The sequence below is a fragment of the Gigantopelta aegis genome, chromosome 7 (genome assembly GCF_016097555.1).
Source record: "Gigantopelta aegis isolate Gae_Host chromosome 7, Gae_host_genome, whole genome shotgun sequence".
NCBI lineage: Eukaryota > Metazoa > Mollusca > Gastropoda > Neomphalida > Peltospiridae > Gigantopelta > Gigantopelta aegis.
Window position 1 is genome coordinate 32,482,330 of NC_054705.1, and position 25,831 is coordinate 32,508,160.

Consider the following 25,831-nt stretch of genomic DNA (forward strand, 5'->3'; position numbering starts at 1 on the left):
TACCAGCCTTATGTCCGAAGGATTAACCACGACACCACCGAGGCTGGTAGCACCTACTGTGAGTCGATACATTTAAATGTATTATCCTAGATAACAAGAGTACATAACAATAAAATAACAATATACTCCTCTGCCCCATTCCAAAACAAAAAGGAAAAAAAAAGACAAACTTTGTTTTGTTCAACGACACCACTAGAGCACGTTGATTTATTACTCATCGGCTATTGGATGTCAAACATATAGTAATTTAACATATTATAGTCTTAGAGATGAAACCCGCTATATGTTTCTATTAATAGCAAGGGATCTTTTATATGCATCATCCAACAGACAAGATAGCACATACCACGGCCTTTGATAAACCAGTCGTGGTGCACTGGCTAGAACGAGAAATAGCCTATTGGGCGCACTGACGGGGATTTATCCTAGACCGACCACGCATGAGGCGAGCGCTTTATCACTGGGCTATTTCCGGCCCAAAAAGGAAGAAAGAAATCAATTTATGATCGATGCGTTTTATAATTGCAATTTATTTACGGTTATATAGCGTCGGACATATGGTTAAGGACCACACAGATATTGAGGAAGGAAACCCGCAGTCGCCACTTCATGGACTACTCTTTTCAATTAGCAGCAAGGGATATTTTATATGCACCATCCCATAGACAGGATAGCACATACCACGGCCTTTGATGTATCAGTCGTGGTGCACTGGCTGGAACGAGAAATAACTGACGGGGATCGATCCCAAACCAACCGCGCATCAAACCCCGTGTGATAAATGACTGATATTGTTAAAATAATCGACATGCAAACACAAATCACTAAATTACACAAAAGAACACCCCAGTCTCGTAGGAACCGAGGTGTGTGGGGTGCGGGGGGTGGGGGGGGGCTACTTGAGGACGTAAATATCTGGCGTTTTTGTTTGCCCTCTATATAAAGAAAGCTTTTTAAAATCTGGCTTGTGCACCCTATTTATTCTAGAGACTTTGGTCCCCACTAGAGTTTGTGCTTCAGCCCCCTAACCCCCAATAGTGTTCCTACGGGTCTGGACACACATACACACACACACACACACACACACACACACACACACACAGACACAAATATATACACACATTCACACACACACACACACACACACACACACAAATATATATATACACACATTGACAGATTTAAATATATACACACATTGACACACACACACACACACACATGCATATCTAGCCCATGATTATGTATATATACTAACTATAAATATATTGTTATTTATAAAATTATTTATTATTATTTTGTTGTAGGGTTAAAGGTCAACCTCCCTTTGCTGACCGCAACAGTGTAAAAAGTAGTTCCGTCTCGAAACGTTACTTGTATACTTCTGGTCAGCAGTGACCGTACGAGAGTTATCAAATGTTTGGCATTCATTGCATTAGCCGAGTGCTCTAGTGTCGTCGTTAAACAATACACACTTTCTGAATGTTACTATTTACCGCATGACGCAAGGCGCTGTAATATATTCTATGTCAACCGATATCCGTTGTAAAAGGGATATTGTCGGGTTAATTAGGTCATGCGCATGTATTTCGGCACGCGCACCGTCATGTATTGCGTCAGCTTCAGCCGTTTTAGTTCAGTGTTTAGTTGTTAGCGATTAATATTTTATGTACTTTATTTTTGCTGGTCAGCCAGACTGTTTTTATTATCATATATGAACATGGAAATAAAGTTATTGTATTGTATTGCATTTTGATCAAGACATGTACACCTGATAAAAATGGGTGACACAGTTATAAATACGTGACACCAGAATTGTTTGGAAAGCATAATAGACTACGCATGTAAATAAATAAATAAATAAATAATATATATATATATATATATATATATATATATATATATATATATATATATATATATCAGTATTTAAAGGTATATATAGGGCCTAAAATCATTTCATAATAATGTATTTTACTTTACAATAGTTTCCATAATCATATATAAATACACGCGCACTGACTCACGCACACGCACTCATACATACGCACACATACATACATACACGCGCGCACCCACACACGCACACATAGACTATTAATATACCCAGAAACACGCGCGCGCGCACACGCACACATGCATGCACACATACATACACACACACATATTAACACACACACATGCAAACACATATACATGTACACACACACACACACACACACACACATACACACAAGCATGCGCGGGGAGGCGAATGTTTTGAACACGTACCGTGGGGTGGGATCTATCTCAATATGCAGATCGAATCACCTCAGTGCATAAGCGTACAGGAAAGGGGGCATGAGGGGCTGGAAAAAACCCGCAAATTCGGGCGAAAACGATAGCGACATTCGAAATAAATGGGCTCAGTTTCACAAAACATCGTAACCCTAGTTTTGCACGTAAACGTATATCTACGACTAAACCACAATTTTTATTGCTATTATAGTACAACAAATATAGTTTAAAATACACATATTTCATTTTCTTGTGTCCTTAAAATGTTCTATCTTCTGTAATGATGCAAATTTCTTCGTGAAATAGATGCCAAACACGAGTATGCCTGGAATACATAACTGCTAGTCGCAGACGTAAACTTACGATGTCTTGTGAAATAGGCCCCTGGCCTGAAACGTTTTCGCCATATATTTCCATAATTCTAACAAAATTATTAGCTGTATTTCCCTGTAAAACTACATAGTTTTTAACACTATATAACTGTTTAGCAGCAACGCTAATACACATACATAAATAATTGTTGTTATCCAGATTCGGGAATTTTCCTTTAATTCGGGCAAAAATCAGCCTGTTCTACAAATATTCATTTATTTATTGTTTTTATTTATAACGGCCCTCGACTGAGGTGTGGTCGAGGAATTGATCGCTCTCGATGGACTGGAGTATTTTCACGTTCCAACTAGTGTCCCACGACTGGTATATCAAAGGCTGTGGTTTGTACTCACCTGCCTATAAAAAGTTTCATATAAATATTCACTTGATACTTTTTTTCTGTATGATTAACCGGTGTAGCGGTAGTATGTTCCCCTCCACTACCTCGCCCTGTCTCTGTCTCTCCCTCCCTCGCTCTATGCTTTCTTCACTCCCTGTTTATATAAATTTCTCAACTGTCGAAATAATCATATCTGTCTGTCTGTCTTTGTTTCCATCTCTCTCTCTCTCTCTCTCCCTCCCTCTCTCTCTCTCTCTCTCTCTCTCTCTCTCTCTCTCTCTCTCTCTCTCTCTCTCTCTCTCTCTCTCTCTCTCTCTCTCTCTCTCTCTCTCTCCTGCGCGTGCTGTAACCTCACCGTGGTGCAGGGGTGTAACATTCTCTTTGAGAATGGCCAATACAGCACAAATTGAAATTTTGAGTAAGTCAGTATCTATCTGTAATATTTGTATTTTTGTACAGTTCTTTACTCTGTTTTTTTATTTAAATCTTCAAGTTTTATATTGATGTTGATCATCACCTTATTTGTTTGCATTACCATAGTTTGACATCCAATAGCCGATGTATTTTTCGTGCTGGGGTGTCGTTAAACATTCATTACTCTCTCTCTCTCTCTCTCTCTCTCTCTCTCTCTCTCTCTCTCTCTCTCTCTCTCTCTCTCTCTCTCTCTCTCTCCCCCCCCCCCCCTTCCTCTGTCCATCGAACTCTGTCTGACTCCGTCTCTGTCTGTCTCTCTCGGGACGGGACGTAAAGCGCTCTCTCGATGCGCTGTCGGTCTGGAATCGGTCCCCGTCGGTGGGCCCATTGGGCTATATCTCGTTCCAGCCAGTGAACCACGGCTGGTATATCAAAGGCCGTGGTATGCACTACCCTGTCTGTGGGATGGTGCATATAAAAGATACCTTGCTGCTAATCGAAAAAGAGTAGCCCATGCAGTGGTGACAGCGGGTTTCCTCTCTCAATATCTGTGTGATCCTTAACCATATGTCTGACGCCATATAACCGTAAATAAAATGTGTTGAGTGTGTCGTTAAAGGGACACAACCTAGTTACGGCTAGTTGTTAACCATTACGGCGTTGTTTTTCGCTATTAAACCCATTTTTTCACAAATAAAATTGCACTCTACTTACCGTTTATTATTTAGAATATACATTTCCATTCACCTGAAGTGATTTTTGGTAATCCTGGTAATCCTGGTGTTTGTAATACCACAAAATACATTTTTCATATTTCTTAAAAACGGACGCACGTTTGAGAAAAAACCGTTGAGCAGACAAGGTCTAATCTATTTTTAGAGGGGATATTTCCATTTCAATGTCACAGACGTTGGTATACCACGTGACCGTTATCATTTTGGTTCGGTTTGTTTTCTCGTGCACGGTTCGCGCAATCAACATCCGATTTGTTGTTGTTCATTTGTGAGATTTTTCTTCACAGTTCGTGAACATTTTCAGTAACAATAAAGTTCAGACAAGTAAGTGTCTCAATACAAAACGTTACAAACCCTTAAAACCAATAATTTTGCTAAGTGTTACGATATCTGGAGAGGGGATACAACCAGGACAGAACAGTTGGAACATGTCCAGGAGAGGTGAAAGAAACGCACCCCAAGTCTGTGAAATTTGTCGTGACGTAGGCATTGTTGTGCTTCGAGCGACATCTACCGGTGACATCAAAATACTAACTTTCAAAATTATTTCAAGCAATTGGGACATGGGGATTCCCATGGCATTTATCGATATAAAACCTGCTTTTTCACTCCATTTAATAAAAACGTGATCTAAGTGTGTTATAGGTTTGTAGATTAACCAAATTATAATTTATTTTCGCTGGATGGAACTAGGGTGTGCGGCTTTAAATAAAACATTTCTCTCTGTATGTCTCGCTCCCTGTTTCTCTTTGTCTATCTAATATCATTTTCCGCCACCCCCACCTGAACACCCAACCCACCCCACCCCCACCCCAAGCCCCCACCCCCACCCACCCACCCCCACCTCAAAAACTCACTCACTTTACACCCAAGTGACGTAATACATCATATATTAGACATCACATAACCGTAATTTAAAATGTACCGAGTTGTTAAATATCCCTTTGAAATATACCGGCCTCGGTGGCGTCGGTCTACAGGCTGGTAGGTACTGGGTTCGGATCCCAGTCGAGGCATGGGATTTTTAATCCAGATACCGACTCCAAACCCTGAGTGAGTGCTCCGCAAGGCTCAATGGGTAGGTGTAAACCACTTGCACCGACCAGTGATCCATAACTGGTTCAACAAAGGCCTTGGTTTGTGCCATCCTGCCTGTGGGAAGTGCAAATAAAAGATCCCTTGCTGCCAATCGGAAGAGTAGCCCATGTAATGGCGACAGCGGGTTTCCTCTCAAAATCTGTGTGGTCCTTAACCATATTATGTCTGACGCCATATAACCGTAAATAAAATGTGTTGAGTGCGTCGTTAAATAAAACATTCCTTTCTTTCTTTTTCTTTCCCTTTGAAATACTTTCCTCTTCTTTTTTTATTTATTTATTTATTATTATTTATTTTTGTTGTTGTTGTAAATGTCTTGTTACGAGTGAGTAAACAAATAGTCAGGTCGATTTGTTTTCTCCAGGAAACAAGCCTGACCTTGTAAACGTGTCCTGCTGTCAGTTAGTGGGTTACGAACCGGGACGAGCCACATTGCACAATATTCCAGCTTGAGCTAACAAATGAGCGAGTAGGCTATCCGGAAGTTCGATTAGATTGGGCCCTTCTAGCAATATCGAAAGTAGAGAACATCCTGCACGTAGGTTGCTATCGAAAATAAAACTGACGGTAAATTTGTATACTAGTCATAGCCTATTACGAAGAAGATGACGACCAGGGCCGTACCCTCCGGGGGGGGGGGGGGGGGGGGGGGAAGGGGGGGCAGCTGCCCCCCTGAGAATCTTGTCCTTTTTTTTTTTTTTATATATCTCCAGTAATAGCATAGAAATGTTTAATCTTTATAGTATGTTAAAAAAATTTATAAAATTTAGTGCCCCCCCCCCCCCCCCCCCATAGATTTTGGTCAGGGTACGGCCCTGACGACGTTGTATACTTTCGTTATTAATTGACTGAAAATAAGACCGTAGATGGGGTGACAGTATAATATACATGTACTAAAGTGCACTATAAATATACAAACATATGGATAAACGGATAGATAGGTACTATAGATTAGATAGATAGATAGATAGATAGATAGATAGATAGATAGATAGATAGATAGATAGACAAACAGACAGACAGATAGATAGATAGATAGATAGATACTTATGTAGGTAGCTATCTAGACGGACGGATGGACAGACATATTGATAGATAAATATAAATATATAAATAGATAGACAGACAGACAGACAGACAGAGATATAAAAAGATGGATAGATAAACACACAGACATACAGACATACATACATACATACATACATACATACAGATGCATGGATGGATGGATGGATGGATGGATGGTTGGATGGTTAGATAAATAAATGGACAGAAATATAGATATGTAGCCAGCTAGCTAGACAGACAGGCAGATTTGTGTGTTTGTGTGTGTATTACTCCAGGCTTGAGTATATAATATTATAGTGATATGATTGTGGTAATAACATAAGATCACTTGAAGGATGTAAAATGAAAACTAAATTGAACGATAAACATTAAAATGGAACTTTCGTTATGACCACAAAAAGAAATAATAATAAAAGTAAATTGAAATAAAATCTATAAAAGTAATTACTCGAGCTTGCCAGGATTCGAACCTGGAATCTTCTGATCCGTAGTCAGACGCGTTATCCATTGCGCCACAAGCCCACAGAAGTGAGCGACCGATATTCTTAAAGTCATAATAATTGTATTACGTGTGTGTTGGTCCGTGTATGTGTGAATAACCCGAGTACTCTGTCATTCAATGTATGGTTAGGGATTAACGTGCTAATTCAGAGCAATCTGTTTTAGCGCCCGCCTGTCATGGGCACAGGTACCAGCCTCGGCCGGCCCCTCCGTCCAGGACAGAAAAGGATGAGGTGGGTGGAGAAGTGACCGGTGCAAGAGATCACCAGCAGCCCTACCGGGGTCGGTAGCAGGCTTGGGTGCTATGGATTTGGAATGTCCCGTAGGATTAATGCCATTTGAAGGGAAAAGGTGCGCATTTTGAGACAGCGCAGAATGCGGTTGTGTTTATCAAACGTCGAGGTTTCTCTCTCTCCACCACAGATCGCACGCAACAAGCTTCCTGGACGGTACCGCGACTGTGTGAAGGAGGAGATCACTCGACCTCTCAGTTGCCAGGCCCCTTCGTCACCAAGAGCTGGAGACTAACACCAACTGGTCAAGGGCGGTATCAGTTCCAGTACGTCGAAGGAAGTCGCAACTACTACCTGACGTCGGAGCGGAACGGGATGTACCGGCAGCCTTGCTGAAATCAGACATGGATAATCCAATCGTCCATCGGATTATCAAGCTGATACTTCCGGAAGACTACTCAGCAATACTTCGGGAAGAGTGCTGCATCGACCTGCTTCACTTCTTCCCGAAGTTTCGAGCCGATCATCCCATCAACTCGCCATGAGTTCCGCTGCGCACCCTCTCCTAGGACATGTACTTTCTTTTTTAGGGCTTAGTTGGACTGGGCGTCGTGGTTAGGCTATCGGTCTACAGGCTGGTAGGTACTGGGTTCGGATCCCAGTCTAGGCATGGGATTTTTAATCCAGATACCGACTCCAAACCCTGAGTGAGTGTTCCGCAACTGAGCTACATCCCGCCCCGAGATTGCTCTACGTCTACAACTTACTGTTCAAATTTGGATCCATAATTTCTCCTATATAGCCCAGTGGTAAAGCGCCCGCCTGATGCCCGATCGGTTTAGGATCGATCCCCATCCGGCTACTTCTCTTTCCAGCCAGTGCACCACGACTGGTATATCAAAGCCAGTGGTAGGTGCTCTCCTGTCTGTGGGATGGTGCATGTAAAAATAACCCTTGCTACTGATGAAAAATGTAGCGAGTTTTCTTTTTAAGACTCAAAGTTTCCAAATGTTTGACATACAATAGCCGATGATTAATAAATCAATGTGCTCTAGTGGTGTTGTTAAACAAAACGAACTTCTGCCCCCCTCTGGCTTCGTCAGTGACATGAATGCAATGGTATGTCCTGTCCGTGGAGATATTTATATAACGAATCCCTCGCTGCTAATGGAAAAAAGTAGCGGGTTTCTTCTAAAACTAAGAGTCAAAATAAGCAGCTATTTAACATCCAAGAGCCAATGCTTAATTAATGTGCTCTGGTGGTTAGGCCATCGGTCAACAGGCTGGTAGGTACTGGGTTCGGATCCCAGTCGAGGCATGGGTTTTTTAAAATCCAGATACCGACTCCAAACCCTGAGTGAGTGTTCCGCAAGGCTCAATGGGTAGGTGTAAACCACTTGCACCGACCAGTGATCCATAACTGGTTCAACAAAGGCCTGTGGGAAGCGCAAATAAAAGATCCCTTGCTGCTAATCGGAAAGAGTAGCCCATGAAATGGCAACAGTGGGTTTCCTCTCAAAATCTGTGGTCCTTGACCATATTACGTTTGACGCCATATAACCGTAAATAAAATATGTTGAGTACGTCGTTAAATAAAACATTTCTTTCTTTTTCTTTAATGTGCTCTGATGGTGTTGTTAAACAAAACAAGCTTTAGTTTTGCCTGTAAAGGAAATTGCAAGTATTACGCAACAGAAATAGTCCATGTCAGGAACATGCCACTTCTCAGGTTCAAGCACGTTAAGGCAACGTCACACAATTCAAGTGCTTCGTACGAGAATAGCAATTGCATAGCAACCGATAATTATAGTCGTAATGTTGTCATCACAATCGGCTATTCGTGTACGAGACACACTAGTTTCGTGCGGCGTCGCTTTTACAAATCATTCACCGGCTTCGGTGTTGTCGTGGTTAAGCCATCGGACTACAGGCTGGCAGGCAGAAGGTTCGCAACCCCGTACCAGCTCCAACCCAGAGCGAGTTCTCTTCTCTCTCACTAACCAACTAACCCAGTCTTGGACAGACAGCCCAGATAGCTGTGTGCCCAGGACAGCGTGCTTGAACCTTAATTGGATATAAGCACGACACAAGTTGAACTATTTCGATCAACATTCGTCGTTGGCAATTGGATACAAGCACAAAATACATGTTAGTTGAAATGAAATTAAATAAAATCTTTCGATCAACATTCGTCGTTGGCCTGGTACCGCCCATTCCAAAATGCCTCTCAAAATGATTAAGAACAAAACAATTGGGTTTTTTTTCCAACTATATTTTATTGACTGTAAACTGGGTAATAGCGCTGTACTGCTACGACCTCGTGTCTGGACGAGCGAGTGTACAGCACCAGAAAGTAACAAACAGGGATAAATTAAGACCGACCACAAAACATGTACAACCGTCAAATCGTGCAAATATCTCACCGACTATCGATTCTAAGACTTCACGATCTTGACACGACTCACTATCATGGCAAGATCCAGGATTCTGATGGGAGTTGGTGGTGTGGGCGACGTTTTGAAAAAGAGAGAGCGAGAAAACAAGGACTTAGTTCAGACGACTTAAGACTGGTAAACACGTAGCAGTTTGTTTGTACGGTTTACTTATGGATGACATGGTCATGGCGACATTTTGAGTTAATTTTAAAACCCCCCCCCCCCCCCAAAAAAAAAAAAAAAAAAAAAACCCAAAGAAACTCCACTACGACCACATACCATAGTTCTTATTTTTATAAGCACGTTTCAACAGTACTTACGGTATACACCACGACTGATAAATAGTAAAAATAGAAGACCCCCACCCCTCCACCCCAACCCCAACGTACAAACCTTTGTTCGTGAGAAAGTAACAAACTGACCCAAAAACACACCATGTACATCATGTAAATATGCGTAAAACACGCACACTGAATTTTTTTATTTATTGAAACCCTAAAACAAAAACCACCCATTGAATACCTCTGCAACCCACCTTCCCTTCTCCTGGACCTGCCCACGAAAGAATGGAGAGAATCTCACTTAATGAGCTATTACAATATTAAGTATCACCCTAGAAAGCTATACATCATCCTGACATAAACTCGACAATATCGTTGGACAGCTTTACGACCCTGTTCACAGACGACCGACACTCACAAATAATAAATAAATGGAAAGAAAATTTACTCCTTCAAACATGTAAAATAAATATATATACTTCGTGCGAAAACGCCAGTTTCCATACCTTTTGTAAACGCTCAAAGACAATTAGACGGCGGTTGACCTACACAATGGGGGGGAAAAAAAGAAGAAAAAAAACAAAAGAAAGAAATAAAAATAAAAAAGCCTGGAAACACGCATTTTAATGGCACCTGAAAATATTCTATTCGGTCAGTTTTATATTCAATCTTCGCCAAACACAAAATCGAGGTGAGCTGAAGATCACTCTCCTAAAATGATGCTAGGCGAGAAATTATGAAAATAATAATAAAAAAATTAGTTTAAAACTGTTACTGCAAGGCGATCAATTTGCTGCTCTCCTAGCACTTTCAACATGCGTGTAGATGAGAGAGCACAAGTGAATATTCGCCTTTTTACCAGGGAAGAGCGATTATTACACATCAATTAATTAAAATTTCGTCGCTACAAAACAAACAATATTTTTTAGCTAAACATCTGGGCCTAATTCACCAAGTTCTCTTAGGCTCTGTTAGACAACAAAGCGTCCTCTTTGCAAGTCTTTTACCATTGCACTGCGAGATCGTAAAGTTGCGAGAGTTTAGTGAATTAGGCCCCAGGGGCCGAATTTACGAAGTCTGTTTATCTTAAACGCAGGTGTTTAAGCATAATAAATGCATGTAGTTACACGCGTGCAAGTCTAAAACAAGCTTTGTAGATTCGGCCCATTCTGTTTGAACTGTTTACAAAACGACTGAAGGAAACGGTGTAAACTTCCATGTTTTATATTTTGATACAATCCGTGTCTTTCGTCTCACCTACGCAATAACATATATTTTGATGTTGTTTCGCCAAGACTTGTTTTTCATACACAAGCGACTCTTGAAAATTGATTAGAAAACAGTTTTCATACACAAATCTTGGCTCTAGAATGCTTTGATACCCAACTCGACTTTCTATAATGTATTTATAATAATAAAAAAAAAAAAAAAAAAAAAAAAAAAAAAATCATTTCCATAAACATTGTATAACATTACAAATTATTTCACAACCATAATTAAAAATTATAATTTACTTCGTGTTCTTTATCTCATCACAAGTCTGAACGTCATCAATGACCAAATTATTCTCTTTTTGTTGTTTCTGCTGGACAGTTGTAAACTGTGTTCCATTTTTGTAGAATTAGTGCAAAACGGTCATAAAACACCGTTACAGTACAAGAATCAACCACAAAATCAACTAGGCGTGGACGTCGGTCTAGGTGGTTTCCACCGCATTACACAGAATGCCTGTGCCGATGTGTGACCAGAGGGAAGTATAACATTAATTAATTAATTGTGGGTCCTTGGAATTAATAGACGATTATTTTTGCAATGGTATACTCGGCTACAGTAGTTATTCACCCCTCTACCCGACAACTCCCCCCCCCCCCCCCCCCCCCCAAAAAAAAACCCCAACAAAAACACCCTATGAGTTACTAGTTGACTTTACAGTTGCATTGTGTACTGTACACACAAGCACAATCCCCAATCAGAGACGATTGATTTCCTAAAGACCAGAATGAGTTGTAAACCAACACTGCATAGATAGTCTGTGAACATGTACCAGTCTGTGAACATGTACCAGTCTGTGAACATGTACCATTAGAATAATAAATGTGTTTATCATTTTTAAACCCTCAACATTGTCCACATTATACTGGAACATAGGACTTACAATTGGTGCAGAATCTGTTCAAGCCCAAGTACATACACGACTTTAGATAGTTTGGGCACAATGGTGAGATATCTTTTCCCAGCACAGCAAGGTTTTAGTTTAGTACTGTTATGAACATCTGCTGGAGACATGTCAATTTCAGAAATGCATTTCAAGTTATTTTAATGTAATTCTAATAACATTTCAGCTGTTTTGAGGTTAAATATTTTGAGGTCAGCATGTTTGCAGTTAATATGAGCGTTTTTATTTTTGGGTGCGACTATATTGAGCATATGTATTCTGGGCACAATGTTTATAGCCTCCACTTTGATGCAATCTAAAGCCCTGCATACACATACCTGTGCCAGTAGAATGATAAAATCAGCAGACTTTAATATATATATTTCTTTGTGTTTTGTATTTACACGTTAAGCCGATGTTTTTCTGTGGTATACTGGATTGTATTTGCGAGTATGCGATGCTTTGCCATTTATTTCCACTTGCTTTTAACCCTTTCAGCTCTAGGTAGCAGAACTATGCGTACATTCACATGTACATTGTCTACAACTCTCACTGCTACGAACACGTACATGGCTGTTTCGTGATAGCAAAAGGGTTAATGCATGTTACTAGGGTACACCAATAAACAAAATTTGGTATGAAAGCACGCCACATCATGTACAATTTCTGTTGCCATGGCGACCGGAAACTTTGAATTCATGAGCATCAGAAAATCACCAATGGACAATGAAACAAAAACACACACACACACATACATACTGCCACATCACAGTTAATGCCAATGAGAAGCATACATGATCATGTAATACCGTGAAACGTCTCAAAACAGGACCCTCTGTAAACCGTAATTTCCCAAAACCCAGACTTTTTTTTAATGGTCTGTTTCTGAAAATCAATACAGAACTTAACCTCTCTAAACTGGATAACTTCTAAAACAAGACATTTTACTTGGTCCGGAGGGTGTCCGGTTTAGAGAGGTTGCAATGTCGATTAAAACAATTTTTTTTTTTTTAAAGTTCTATGCACGGGATTTGCTTGTTACCCCCCCCCCCCCCCAAAAGAAGAAGAAAGGAGCACTATGCTCATTAAAACAAAGCCTCCTTCTTTCCAATTTAAAATAAGATGGCCACCTTGAATCGAGCAGAGTGAAACAATGTATAATACATACATGTATGTGCAAAAAAAAAAAAGTAATAATTGGTGTTTTGTAGGAAAATAACATCTTTTTTTTAAAGATAATTTGGCAAACTGTTTTGCTCACCCACAGCTAGCCCTGAAAAATTATGAATACATTAGTTGTAAATTGAGAATAAATTAAAGTGTGTGTGTATAAACTAGAATGATGAGTGAAAACATCAGCGTTTCAAGTTTATTTTATGACCAGTGTAGCCAGCCGAAAACCCCCCACGTATATAAGGAATCAAGTAATGAATCTCAGTGTCGAACATTCATACACACAGTGTACAACCAAAACGATGGAATTAACGTTCACACAACAGTAGGATCACACGGTTTCAGAATGCCGTTTCTGATAAATCACACACACAAACAGACACAAACACTCACGCACACAACACACCTGCATTCAGATAAACAGTACTTTGGCACCATGGAAACGGGAAATACATGACTTGACCATCTCCGTGGTAACCGTGGCTGCCTGAAGAATGTAATCCGTCCATTTCTGCAGCAAGAACATGTTTTGTCCGATTTTCCTTTCCCCCCCCCCCGTTTGTTTTTTCTTCTTTTTTGCCACATTACATTTCTTTTAGTGTTTACACACATAAACAAAAATTGTTATTTAATTCCGAATACTAGGCCAATTTCTTTCCTGAGCAACAAAAACTGCAACGTATTAGATTAAATCCAACATCCATTTCTTGGACTCACAAAAAAACAAACCAAGTGATAAATTTTTACAATCTGACAGAATCACAAATGATCAAAAAAAAAAAGAGAAAAAAAGTAACCCCGTGGAAAGCATAATCAATTATATTATTCATAAATAGAAACTGTCAGTTTCGTTGAAGTACGGAACATCAGGGACAGTCTGATCGGACGAAACGCGCGGACTGGCGCGACCGGACACGCCCGACGACCAGTGACCCTTGAACCAAGGGTGCTGGGAAATTTGATTGGCGCACAAACGTTCCGATGGCTCCCTGCGTAATAAGCTTCGGAGCAAGCACTTTGCTTTAGGCGCCACCGAGTCTGGAACCGAGAACTGTCCACGCTTGATCTTGCCGAACAGTGCCAGGGGCTGCGAGTCGTGGAAGGGGTACCTCCCCACCAACATGGTGTAAAGCATCACCCCGAGACTCCAGACGTCAGCCGCCTTCCCGGAGTAAGCACCGCCGGTGGCCCCGAGAATTTCAGGCGAGACGTAGGCGGGGCAGCCATGTTTGTCGGTCATCAAATCATTGGTTTCTTCATCAAGGACGACAGCATCTTCCAAACCATCCAGGCGCAAGTGGGTTCTGGAGAGAAAGAAAATAAACAGATTAATTTAATATTCTGGAAAAAATAGATAAAGAGACTTAATTGTAATGTTCTAGAGAGAAATAAAAATAAAATGTATTGTTATACCCTGCAAAGAAAGTAAAAAAGAAAAGAAAAAATGACTGAATTTTAATATTCTGGAAAGTAAGTTTAAACAAGGACTGAATTTTAATATTCTGGAAAGTAAGTTTAAACAAGGACTGAATTTTTATCTTCTGGAAATAATTGTTTTTAAAAAGGCTGAATTTTTATATTCTTAAAAGAAAGAAAAACAGTATAATTTTATACTCTGGAAAGAATAGGTATACTTTGTTTAACGACACCACTAGAGCACATTTATTTCTTAATCATCGGTTATTGGATGTCAAACATTTGATCATTTATAAAAAGACTTGATTGTAATACTCTGGAAAGAAAGAAACAAAGATTTTATTTTTATACTCTGGAAAGAAATGTTTTTTTTTAATGCTAGATGGAAAGAATAAACAACTTAATTTTTAGGTAAAAATACCTGATTTACCCAAATTTAAATGATGTCCATAATGTGAAAGTTAAAAAATGTGTAAGTGAAAATATTTTACATTCCTTAATAACCAGGGTCATTGCCTTTATGGAGGGCATAAGAAAGAAGAATTTTTGTTTTTACCAATAACTGAAGGATAATTTTTTTTTAAATAAAGGCACTGTTTAATAATGAAAAAAAACACAAAAAAACCAGGCAATAAAATTAACTATATGACATTTGTTCCCATGTAGATTTGTGCATTAACTTACATGTAAACAAGCAAGAGTGTAGGTAGGAAAAAATATTTCATTTTGCAAAACGAAAGAAAGACATCTTTTATTTAACAACACACTCAAAACAAATGTAAATTAATCACCACTACACCAAAATGATTGTTCTGTACCGTTTTCTTGAAAATTAAAAAAAACTAAAATATAAGATTAGAATTTGCAGATTAATTAAAATTAGCCATATGGTGCATTGGGTAACCAGAAACAAACCATATTTTATGTTAACCCTTATCTACAAATTTAAAAAACAGAAAGAAAAGAAGAAAAACAAAAAGAAAAGAAAAAAAAACGAAGAAGAAAAGAAACCCACAAAGCTAACAGTAAGCTAAATGACACCACTAGAGCACACTGATAAATTAATCATCGGCTACTGGATGTCAAACATAATTTGATAATTCTGACACAGTCATGAGAGGAAACCTGAGCATTACATTTTCCCTTGGAGTTCTTTTATATATATATATACACAGTGAAACTCCTCCAAACTGGACACCCTAAAGACCAAGTAAAATGTCCGGTTATAAAGAGGTATCCGGTTTAGAGAGGTTAAATTCTTTACTGATTTTTGAAAAAAAGAACGTGGAAATTATCTGGTTTTGAGGAAATTCCGGTTTACAAAGGGTCCGGTTTACAGAGGGTCCAGTTTGGAGAGGTTTCATTGTATACTAGTATGCATTTTCCCACAGACAGGACAAACAGTTAAAGTATGGACTATTGCTATTAATAGACATCTGCCCCAGGTAAAACTCTCCAGAAGCTGATCTCACCGCTCGACTATATTTAGACCAAGCCCAGGTCGGTGGGCGTCCAACTGTTTTGATCGACTGCGGCAAATAGCTAAGACTGTACTGTGCATGATGGTGCATGAAGGAGCACATCAATCGACAAGTGACAGGGCACACACACGCCCACGTCTACTACCAAGACTACGCCCAGTGACACAGGAGACATTGTAAGTACTGTGAATACTACACCTGTATGTACATGTCTGTATACGCACGCACAGTCATGTACAAGTGCAAACATACACCTAACAGTTACTATATACACACAAGTTTGCTTTGTCTAACGACACCACTAGGAGGACATTGATTTATTAATTTTATCATTAGCTATCGGATGTTGAACATAAATTAATTCTGACATAAGTTTTTAGAGAGGAAACCCACTACCATTGTTTTTATTAGTAGCAACCAATCTTTTTTATATGTACCATCCCACACCACTGCCTTTTGTATACCAGTCGTGGTACACTGGCTGGAGCAAGAAATAGCCCAATGAGCTCACCGATAGGAATAAATCCCAAATTAACCGTCCATCAAGCAAGCGCTTTACCACTGGGCTACATCACACACCTGTTACTATATGTATACATATAGATATATATAGATATATATATTTATATTACAGGGTTCATACACTTAAAGGAAGTCAAAATTCAAGGGTTTTTCAAGCACTTTCCAGGTCAACTTTACCAAAATTCCAGGACCGTACCGAGTTTCCACAGGTCGTTAAACACCCAAGTGCCAACCATCTTTGTGGGTTTACAATAGATTCATTAACTTGACACGCTCCCTGAACTTGCTAAATACCCAGCGGCAAAAAGTGACAAACTTTCTTTTCCAATATGGCGACGCTGTCGCTTGGATCTCGTGGCCGCGTGATCCTCGCATCGCAAGATAAAAAACAACCACAAACATTCACACATCAACTGAGCCGGTAAACATCGATTGGCCGGACAATTGGCATTTGATTGTGCCGCGGAAATGAAACAAATAATTTAATTACATGTTAAATAAAGTAAATAAAGCCTCCGTTTTATGCGTTTATATTTTATTTGACAGCAAATTATCATTTTCAAGGGTTTTCCAGACCGCAAGATGATTTTCAAGGGTATTCAAGCACTGGAATACATTAGTTTATTTTTAAGGGTTTTCAACCCTGATATTAGGTTTCTGCCAGAGGGAAAAACAGGTATGGCACCATACCCAAATGTTTTGCAGATTTTTTTTTTTAAGTTAACCTTTTGAGAAATTAATGACTCTTATCATTACTATATATATGATTTTCTCAACTCTAACCCTAAACATAACCCATTTTCTTTCTGAGGGGAGTCCGCCCATACCCCTTGTTGACTGTGGTTGCATTAAATTCCATAGTGCCATACCCAAAAAATTCTTTCTGTTGGTAAAATTGACAGAAACTAAATTTTGTTTCCCATGATTATGATATTAAGTACGACTAATCAACGAAATCTAAAAACAAGTTTCCCATGATCACAAGGCACCTGCTAATTTTGATTAAATGGCACAAATTTCTAAAAATTCTGGATAAATCACTGTAAATTATTGGGACGTAAAATCCATTTTGTGCCACTATAAATATCATGAAATGACACTGATCAATGTCATAAACAAGAAAATGCTAAATTTTACAATATGCAATTTTAGTCGCAGAAAAGGCTGCATTACTGATAAAAAAATATTACACAGGCAGCCAACTCCGGTTGCAGTTAACATTTTGTTTTCAAAAATATTCATTAATTAGCGATATGTCTAGTCAATTGAAAATCGATTTGCAACTACTGTTTAATGTTTTAAAATTGTGTAACAACCTCTGAAATTTGAATAGCGAATCGCGACGCGATAGGGAACAAAAATGTTCGCTGTAACTGATATTGTAAACAAGAAAATGCAATTACACTATGCAATTTTAGTCACAGAAAAGGCTGCATTCATGGGTTGATTTTTTTTTTTTTACCACTATCCCAAAGGAATAGTGAATTTCAAAACACTATTCCATCTAAAAATGTACTATCCCTTCAATTATTAATGTACCACTAGTCTATGCATTACTGCGTACTAGGTGGAATTACAAACAAACTCACTCTAAACATTAGTCTCGACCAAAAAGATGTTTATTTTGTACCGATAAGTGCACGAGAAAGGTGCTAAAGTAGTGCGAGGATTTGTTCTGCAGAAAAATGTAGCTGAAGAAAAAGTGTAAGCGGAATAATTGTAGGGGATTTTCGGTATTCCGCGCTTTAGTTTCACTTTCATGACAGAATATTGGAAGAATTGTTTTACTATTCTGTTTCGAAATTTACTATTTGTGGAATAGCGTAAAATTCGACCCCTGGCATTGGTGATAAAAAAATTTACACCTGTAGGCAGCCAGCTCAGGATAGTCTTTTTTCACATGTAAACAAATATACCCCAAAAAGAAGAAGCTTCTTTTGCTTAACGACACCACTAGAGCACATTCATTAATTAATCATTGGCTTCTGGATATATCAAACATTTGGTAATTATGACATGTAGTCATCAGAGGAAACCTGCTATGTACATTGTTTCCTAATGCAGTAAGGGATCTTTTATATATGCACTTCCCCCAAAGACAGGAAAGCACATACCACGGCCTTTGACCAGTTGTGGTACACTGGTTGGAAGAGAAAAAGAAACAATCAGCTGAATGAATTCACAGGTGGTTTGATCCTGCGATGCAAGCACCTCAAGCGAGAGCATTCAAGTGACCAAGCTAAAACCTGCCCCTATCTAAGAAAAAAACGACTGCAGATAATATATGCAGATGGTATATATATATATATAACAAAAGCTAAAATGCACCTTGCTGAGTCCTTAAAGACGAACTTCCTCAACTTGAGATCGCGGAGTATTATTCCATTGGCGTGACAGTGCTCGACAGCTGAGAGAATCTGTCGGAAAAGCCGGGCAGCTTCCTCTTCTTTTAAGCGCTTCTTTTGCCGCACATATGAATGCAGGTCACCATAGTTCTTTTCAAAGAAAACGTAAGCTTTTGTCTGACCGAGGATTATTTCCGACAGTGAATTAATGTGCTCATGATTGTCCACTTGCCAGTATGCCGAGAGAACTTCCCGATAACGGCGAACTTCAAACACCTGTGGGGTAGAAAGAGAAACAAAAATTATAATTTGGAAAAAAAAAAAAAAGTAGTTAAAACTTTGCTTGTTGTAACACCTGTGGGATAGAAAAAAAACCCAAAAACAAAATAACAATAAAAGAAAGGTTAAAACTTTGCTTGTTGTAACACCTGTGGGATAGAAAAAAAACCCAAAAACAAAATAACAATAAAAGAAAGGTTAAAACTTTGTTTTTGTAACACCTGTGGGATAGAAAAATAAATAAACTATAAACCACATATATAAAAAATAAAAAAGTTTAAAACTTCGTTTTTGTTACGACACTACTAGAGCACATTGATTAATCATCAGCTATTGGATGTCAAACATCTGGTAATTTTTACAGTCTTAGAAAAGAAACCTGCTACATTTTTCCATTAGTAGCAAAGGATCTTGTATATAGAGCATTCTACAGACAGGACAACGCATACAATGTACCACAGCCTTTGATATACCAATCATGGTGAACTGGATGGAATAGCCCAATGGGTTAAAATTACAATAATTGCAATAATTATAACCATATTATATAAATTGCAGACCCCATTCTTAAAAACAAATGCACGACAAACATGTATTGCAGGTCAAATGCATTAAATATCATAAATTTTGTTAAATAAATTTATTTAGCAATAATTCATGCAAACTGCAAATTGATTATTTTAAAGGGCTCCAAAGATATCAACCAGCTGAATTTATTTTTGTGCTAACTGCATGCATACTCAAAAGTAGTAGTATTTTTAGGCCGAGAACTCTCGACTGTCACTGTAGAGGGCTAGACAGACATTTGGACAGATATTCAGTCCTACAGTCAGAGACCAAGCCATGTAATTTTAGGGCAATCTGGCAGAAACACTGATATATCTCCCTCGCTCGCTCTCTCTCTCTCCCCCTGCCTCGCTCTCTCCCCATCCCTCGCTATCTATCTATCTATATATAGAATGTATGTTACACCCATACATGTAAATTGTGTAAAGTATCGACAGGCTTTGTAAATTTGGCACATTATTTTTAAGATGCACCATGCCACTGTACAATCACGTTTTTATATATCACTCATTTCGGTACACAGTTTATCCCTGTGGATTTGATGCAATCTAAAGCCCTGCATGCACACACAAACACACTATGTACATGTATACACAATGAAATAAATACATTTGTGCACAGTAAAAATCACAAAACACAAAAGGCTTAGACTAGACAGGTACGCACACTTGTGTTAGGACATAAACATGGGTGTGTCAAATTAATGTTCCAGCAGAACGGGCTACACCCTTCATTCACCATGACATGATCATAAAAAATGTGCCATGTTTGTTTTACTTCTATTTTCACATACATACATGTAGGCCTAAAGAACTACATGCATGGGAGGAACACCATCTTTTAAGCAAGTTGTTTGTTCAGTGTACAACAACACATAGTAATGCATGTACTTATAACAACACTGAACTTTAAAAAATGTTGTTAAAATGCATGTACCATATGGCATAATATACTGTGCACTGACCATGTTTGAAAAAAAAGAAAAAAAAAGAAAGATATGTTTTATTTAACGCCACACTCAACACATTGTATTTATTGAGAGAGGAAACCTGCTGTCGCCACTTCATGGGCTACTCTTTTCGATTAGCAGCAAGTGATCTTTTATATGCACCATCCCACAGACAGGGTAGTACATACCACAGCATTTGATATATACCAGTCGTGGTGCACTGGCTAGACCGAGAAATAGCCCAATGGGCCCACCGACGGGGATCGATCCCACAGAGACAGCGCATCGAGCGAGCACTGTACCACTGGGCTACGTCCCACACTCTGTCCATGTTTGGAAAATGCAGAACAAACGTATGATCTTTTTCCATGTTCGCCGTGATCAGGCCGTATCAGACATGTATCTGGGGTGCACAAATGGAAAATATTTCACTAGCCCTCTGGACCACAACCAACTAAAACGTACTAGCCCATCAACCATAACATATATGAGCCACTATTAAAGGGACATTCCTGAGTTTGCTGCATTGTTTGTGACTAATAAAATATTTATACGATTAAACTTACATATATTAAATATATTTTCTTGTTTAGAATATTACAGTGTTCGAGATTAACGGTATCCCGGGGATACCAGAATTTAATTTTGGATACCAGACTTCAAGAACCCAGTATCCCACCGGGATACCATATAAGGTTCTTGTATTTTTTTTTAATCCTGCATTTTTATTTTTTGCTGAAACGTTGAAAGTCATCATTTATTGGTGAAGTTAAGTAACAGTATTTTTGAGCTCTTACGCAGTCTAATGCTATGCCGTAACAATATCTCCCTCAACTCGTACCCAGTCTAATGCAGGGTACCGCTAAGTGGCTGTTGGATGGTTCCTCCCTTCAAATTTTTTTTGAGATATTTATTCCACATCTGCAGAAAATTTGATACAGGTAGGTTTATCATTAGTAATATTAGAAACACTGAATTACTGCTAAATATTAATTTATGTCAGTATTACGCAAAAATAGATGCAGCAAATCATTTTGCCAATTTTGCCAATGTTATTTATGAATTTCATTTAAGTGGGATACTAAATTTTCAGGTGGGATACCAGATTTTGAATTGTTAGTATCCAACTGGGATCCTGCTCAAAATGTTTAATATCGAACACTGTATTAGTGTCTGTATATTCAATGTGTTTCTTGTCGTCTTAATATTTGTAAGAAGCCCAAACTGGATTTTGTTTTCAAATAATTTCGTACGTAGGAAATATAATGAAAATTAACATAGTATAAATATCAGAACGATCAGAAACACGTTTAATATACAGCCACTAATATTTTATGCAGAAAAATATATTTGATATATATGTAATTACAATCGTTAAAAAGTCTCTGTTAGTCGATAACATCTTAAAAACTGCAGCAAACTCAGGAATGTCCCTTTAATATCTGTATTGCATATATTTATTTAACATGAAAAACAGAATCAAAGGTTGGTGACGAAATTGTTTGTCAACTAATTACATTTAACATTTCTGTACGACAATCAAATCGTCACCAGAACCCAAATGGGAATTTTACATTTTTTACAATTAAACATAAGAAGACCTATACCATGGTCCATCCATCAAGGGAGGAATAAAAATATAACTAAATAAGTGTTTTGTTTAATGACACCACTAGAGCACATGGATTAATTAATCATCGGCTATTGGATGTCAAACATTTGGAAACCTACTGAATGTTTTCTAATGTATCAAGGCATCTTTTAGTTTTATATGCACTTTCCCACAGACAGGAAACCACATACCACAGCCTTTGATATGCCAGTCGAGGTGTGCACACCAGCTGGAACAAGAAACAGCCCAATGGGCCCACCGACAGAGATCGATCCCAAATCGACTGCGAGTGCTTAACCACTGGGCTACGTCCCGAACACTATAAGTAAAGTTGCAATCCCTAGTTTCAACTAATGAAAATGGATAGAGTTTGGTTATCTACAAATCTGTAACACATCTGGATGAAGTTACAATAGAATGAAACAAGTCGATATTGAAATGGGGAAATACCCTCTAAAAATAGCCTACAGTTGGTTTCCCTGTAACCATAATGTCTCAGAGTTTTGTACACAAAAACACTTTGTGGTACTAAAAACACCAGGATTGCCAGAAACTATACAATAAAACCCAACTGTCAAATTTATATTATCAAAAACAGCTCCAATAGTGAAAATCATGTCATAGTGTTTAAAAACTGTGTTTCCCACAGGGAACCCCTTTTCACACTGGAATTTACTAAGTACTACATTATTTATTTCTCAGCCAACTGTTTTCTAAATTGCACACAGAAATTATATTTGTCTTGTTATTTCGAACAGAGTTTTACTTTTCTTCTTATGTCAAACCAAACAAAAATTATTTACAAAAAAACCCCCATTTTTGTAGGACGAGATGGACTATAATATAGTCTTGTTACTTTAAACAATTTACCTGTTACAGTTAGGCCCTATCTGTATCTTGTAAAATCTTTACACAGCAATTTTGACCAGTTCATTAGTTAAGTTCATTAGTAACCTCTCTGTAATAAAGCAATTACCTTCTTTCAACACCATCTCCATTACCATCCCAGCCAATTAGCCTGTTATACAATCAAATACATAGGTTCCTACAGGTAGGTAAACAAACAAAAATTCAAACAATGCACTCACCTTACAAACACAATTTTCACCAGTGATGCTATTTACAGCAGAATAAACTTCACTACCCTCAGGATGATCAAACAATAAGTATTTTCCAATTTTTAATACATTCTGAGAAGTTGGTCTTTGAAAGACTGGAGGGGTATTTGGTTGTAAATCCGGTGATAAGTTTCCAACGTTAGGTAGAGGTTCAAAATCAACTTTCTTCCTTGGCCCATGACTCACAACAATTGGTCTGGGCCTTGGACGTGTGAGGCTCATATGACAGAATAAAATGCTATCTAGTCGTTCAGAAGACTGACTCCTAAATGAGCATAGGAACAATCAAAAGTGAACCAAGAAGAATCTCTCTCCAGCCTTTGTTAGTTCTGGGATTTCTTTGTCTAGCAACACGTGAGGCGGGCTCTTCAAACAAAGTCGCTTCCCGGAAATCGATGTCCGTTGGCAAATCGGCCAAATCTGTGATGAAAATTTGGTCCCGTGACAATTATACTGATGATAACATTCTAGAGTAAGATTCAAAACGATGACCTAGTAGTTAATTATGTGAAGTAATCGTGAGAAGCACTTCCCAGGTGACTAACGGTAAAAAACGGCCAGTCCTAACAACGGAAATGAACGAGCATGAATCGCTCGATTGCGCGTGAGCCGAGAAGAAAATTCTTTGTCCGAGAAACAAAAATCAGAGTCCGTTAGACATAATATGGGTCTGGTATCCGAATGATGGTCTCACGACTTCCCAGGTCTTCGTAACGTGTGCTGCAGTTGTGCAAGTATTCGTCAACAGTTTCAACAGATGACGAAATTACACCCCCACTTCGCTGCCCCTGCTTCGTTGTTGTGACACTGTGACTGTGCAAAACCTTGATTAAAATCACGTCCTTCTTGATGAAATCGAATCCTTTCTGTACTAAGCAAATCTTGGATGATTCCAGCAGCCGTTCCTTTCGGTTACTAGCCTGGGAAGGGACCACACTACCCCCTCCCCGTCCTTAAATGTTGCACCTACCAACAGCTACTGCCAAATACGCCATTGTGAGGCAACGTGTAACGACGGAGTTAACAATTTCGGTCACCGAATAACCGTACTGGAAATATCCTTACGCCGCCTACTGCGAAGTATATATTATTTTGCAGAATAAAGTACTTATAACATTCGATTTGTTTAATATTAAAATATGTAACACGATGGGAAATTAATTACGAAATGCAAACAGTTATTGGTAGAACATACAGTGAAGTACAAAATTTAAAATATGGGATCTATTTTGTTTCTTCTGTTTCCTGAATGAAGTGAGGTGGGGTGATATGATTTGTAACATATGCTCACGTGGCCAGTGACGTAGCGGTATAGGGAAACCCTTCTCCTGCGGGTCATTGCTCTATATATGGAAATTTTACGCGGTCGAGATATTTTTCCTTTGTCCGAAGCAAAATGTCGTCACGACGAGCGACTTCAACATCTAAAAATAGACTTTTTGTTTCGAAGAGAGATCCCCAACCATGATGCAACATGTTATATTTCGGTGTAAACACGATTATAGTTATAATTATATTTCAGTAGTAAATAATTAATAATTATGTCTGCATAAATCAGCCGTAGCTTAATATGAATTTGTCATGATTATAACTTGAATTTCTTTTGGTTTATTTTAATTAATTTTTAAAAAAGAAAGAGAAGTAGATCTACCTTAAAATGCTTGTACACTAATGACATGAAGGTATTAAGAGAGTAGGGTGTGTAGGAAAGTATGAAGGGGTGGGTGTCTCAGACAGTGTCGAGCGAAGTTTCTAAGGTGGCCGAGTCATGCTGCCTCGGAAAATATATTTAAAACAAAAAATTGCTCCCTGCAGGGGAGTTTCCACCCTCCCCTGAAAACACACCTAGGGTTGTGTAGTACATGTATACATATTTAAGGAAAACCAACTGAAAATCGGACATACGGCTGGTAGGTACTGGGTTCGCAGCCCGCTACCGGCTCCCAACCAGAGCGAGTTTTAAAGACTCGATGTGTAGGTGTAAGGCCACTAACCAACTGTCCTGGACAGACAGCCCATAAAGCTGTGCTTGCCCAGGATAGCGTGCTTGAACCTTAATTGGATACAAGCGCGAAAATGAATGAATGAAAGAAAATAGTAACTATGACAAAGCAATCAGGTAACCAGAGGAATGGTTTTAATGAAAAAAGGTCTTGGAGACCCCCCATAAAACCAAAATCCCCCCCCCCCCAATATATTTGACAAAATGTATATATATGTATGTATGTGCACGTATACATCATGAAAATTAGTTTCGAAAAGACTTTAATTTACGATAATTAATTTCACATCATGATTTTTTTCTTGCAGAATATACCAAATTGCTTTTGAGGACATTTAGTTTTCAAAATTTAATGCAAGAACATTTAACGACACGACACACTCAACACATTTTATTTACGGTTATATGGCGTCAGACATATGGTTAAGGACCACACAGATTTTGAGTGGAAACCCGCTG

The 25,831-nt window shown here is 38.6% G+C and overlaps 1 protein-coding gene and 1 non-coding gene across 2 annotated transcripts; both read right to left on the bottom strand.

The window, feature by feature from the left end:
* Positions 1-6,752: 6,752 nt before the first annotated feature.
* On the bottom strand, positions 6,753-6,825 carry Trnar-acg. Its single transcript has one exon. It is a non-coding gene; the product is annotated as a tRNA-Arg (tRNA).
* A 6,438-nt stretch (positions 6,826-13,263) lies between these two features.
* LOC121377036 (tribbles homolog 2-like) lies at positions 13,264-24,544 on the bottom strand. Its single transcript, XM_041504878.1, has 3 exons — positions 23,341-24,544; positions 18,829-19,121; positions 13,264-14,385 (listed from the first exon to the last, which is right to left on the bottom strand). Exons 1-3 carry the CDS (start codon positions 23,590-23,592, stop codon positions 13,908-13,910), a joined length of 1,023 nt encoding a protein of 340 aa, XP_041360812.1. The 5' UTR covers positions 23,593-24,544; the 3' UTR covers positions 13,264-13,907.
* Between the last annotated feature and the right edge of the window lie 1,287 nt (positions 24,545-25,831).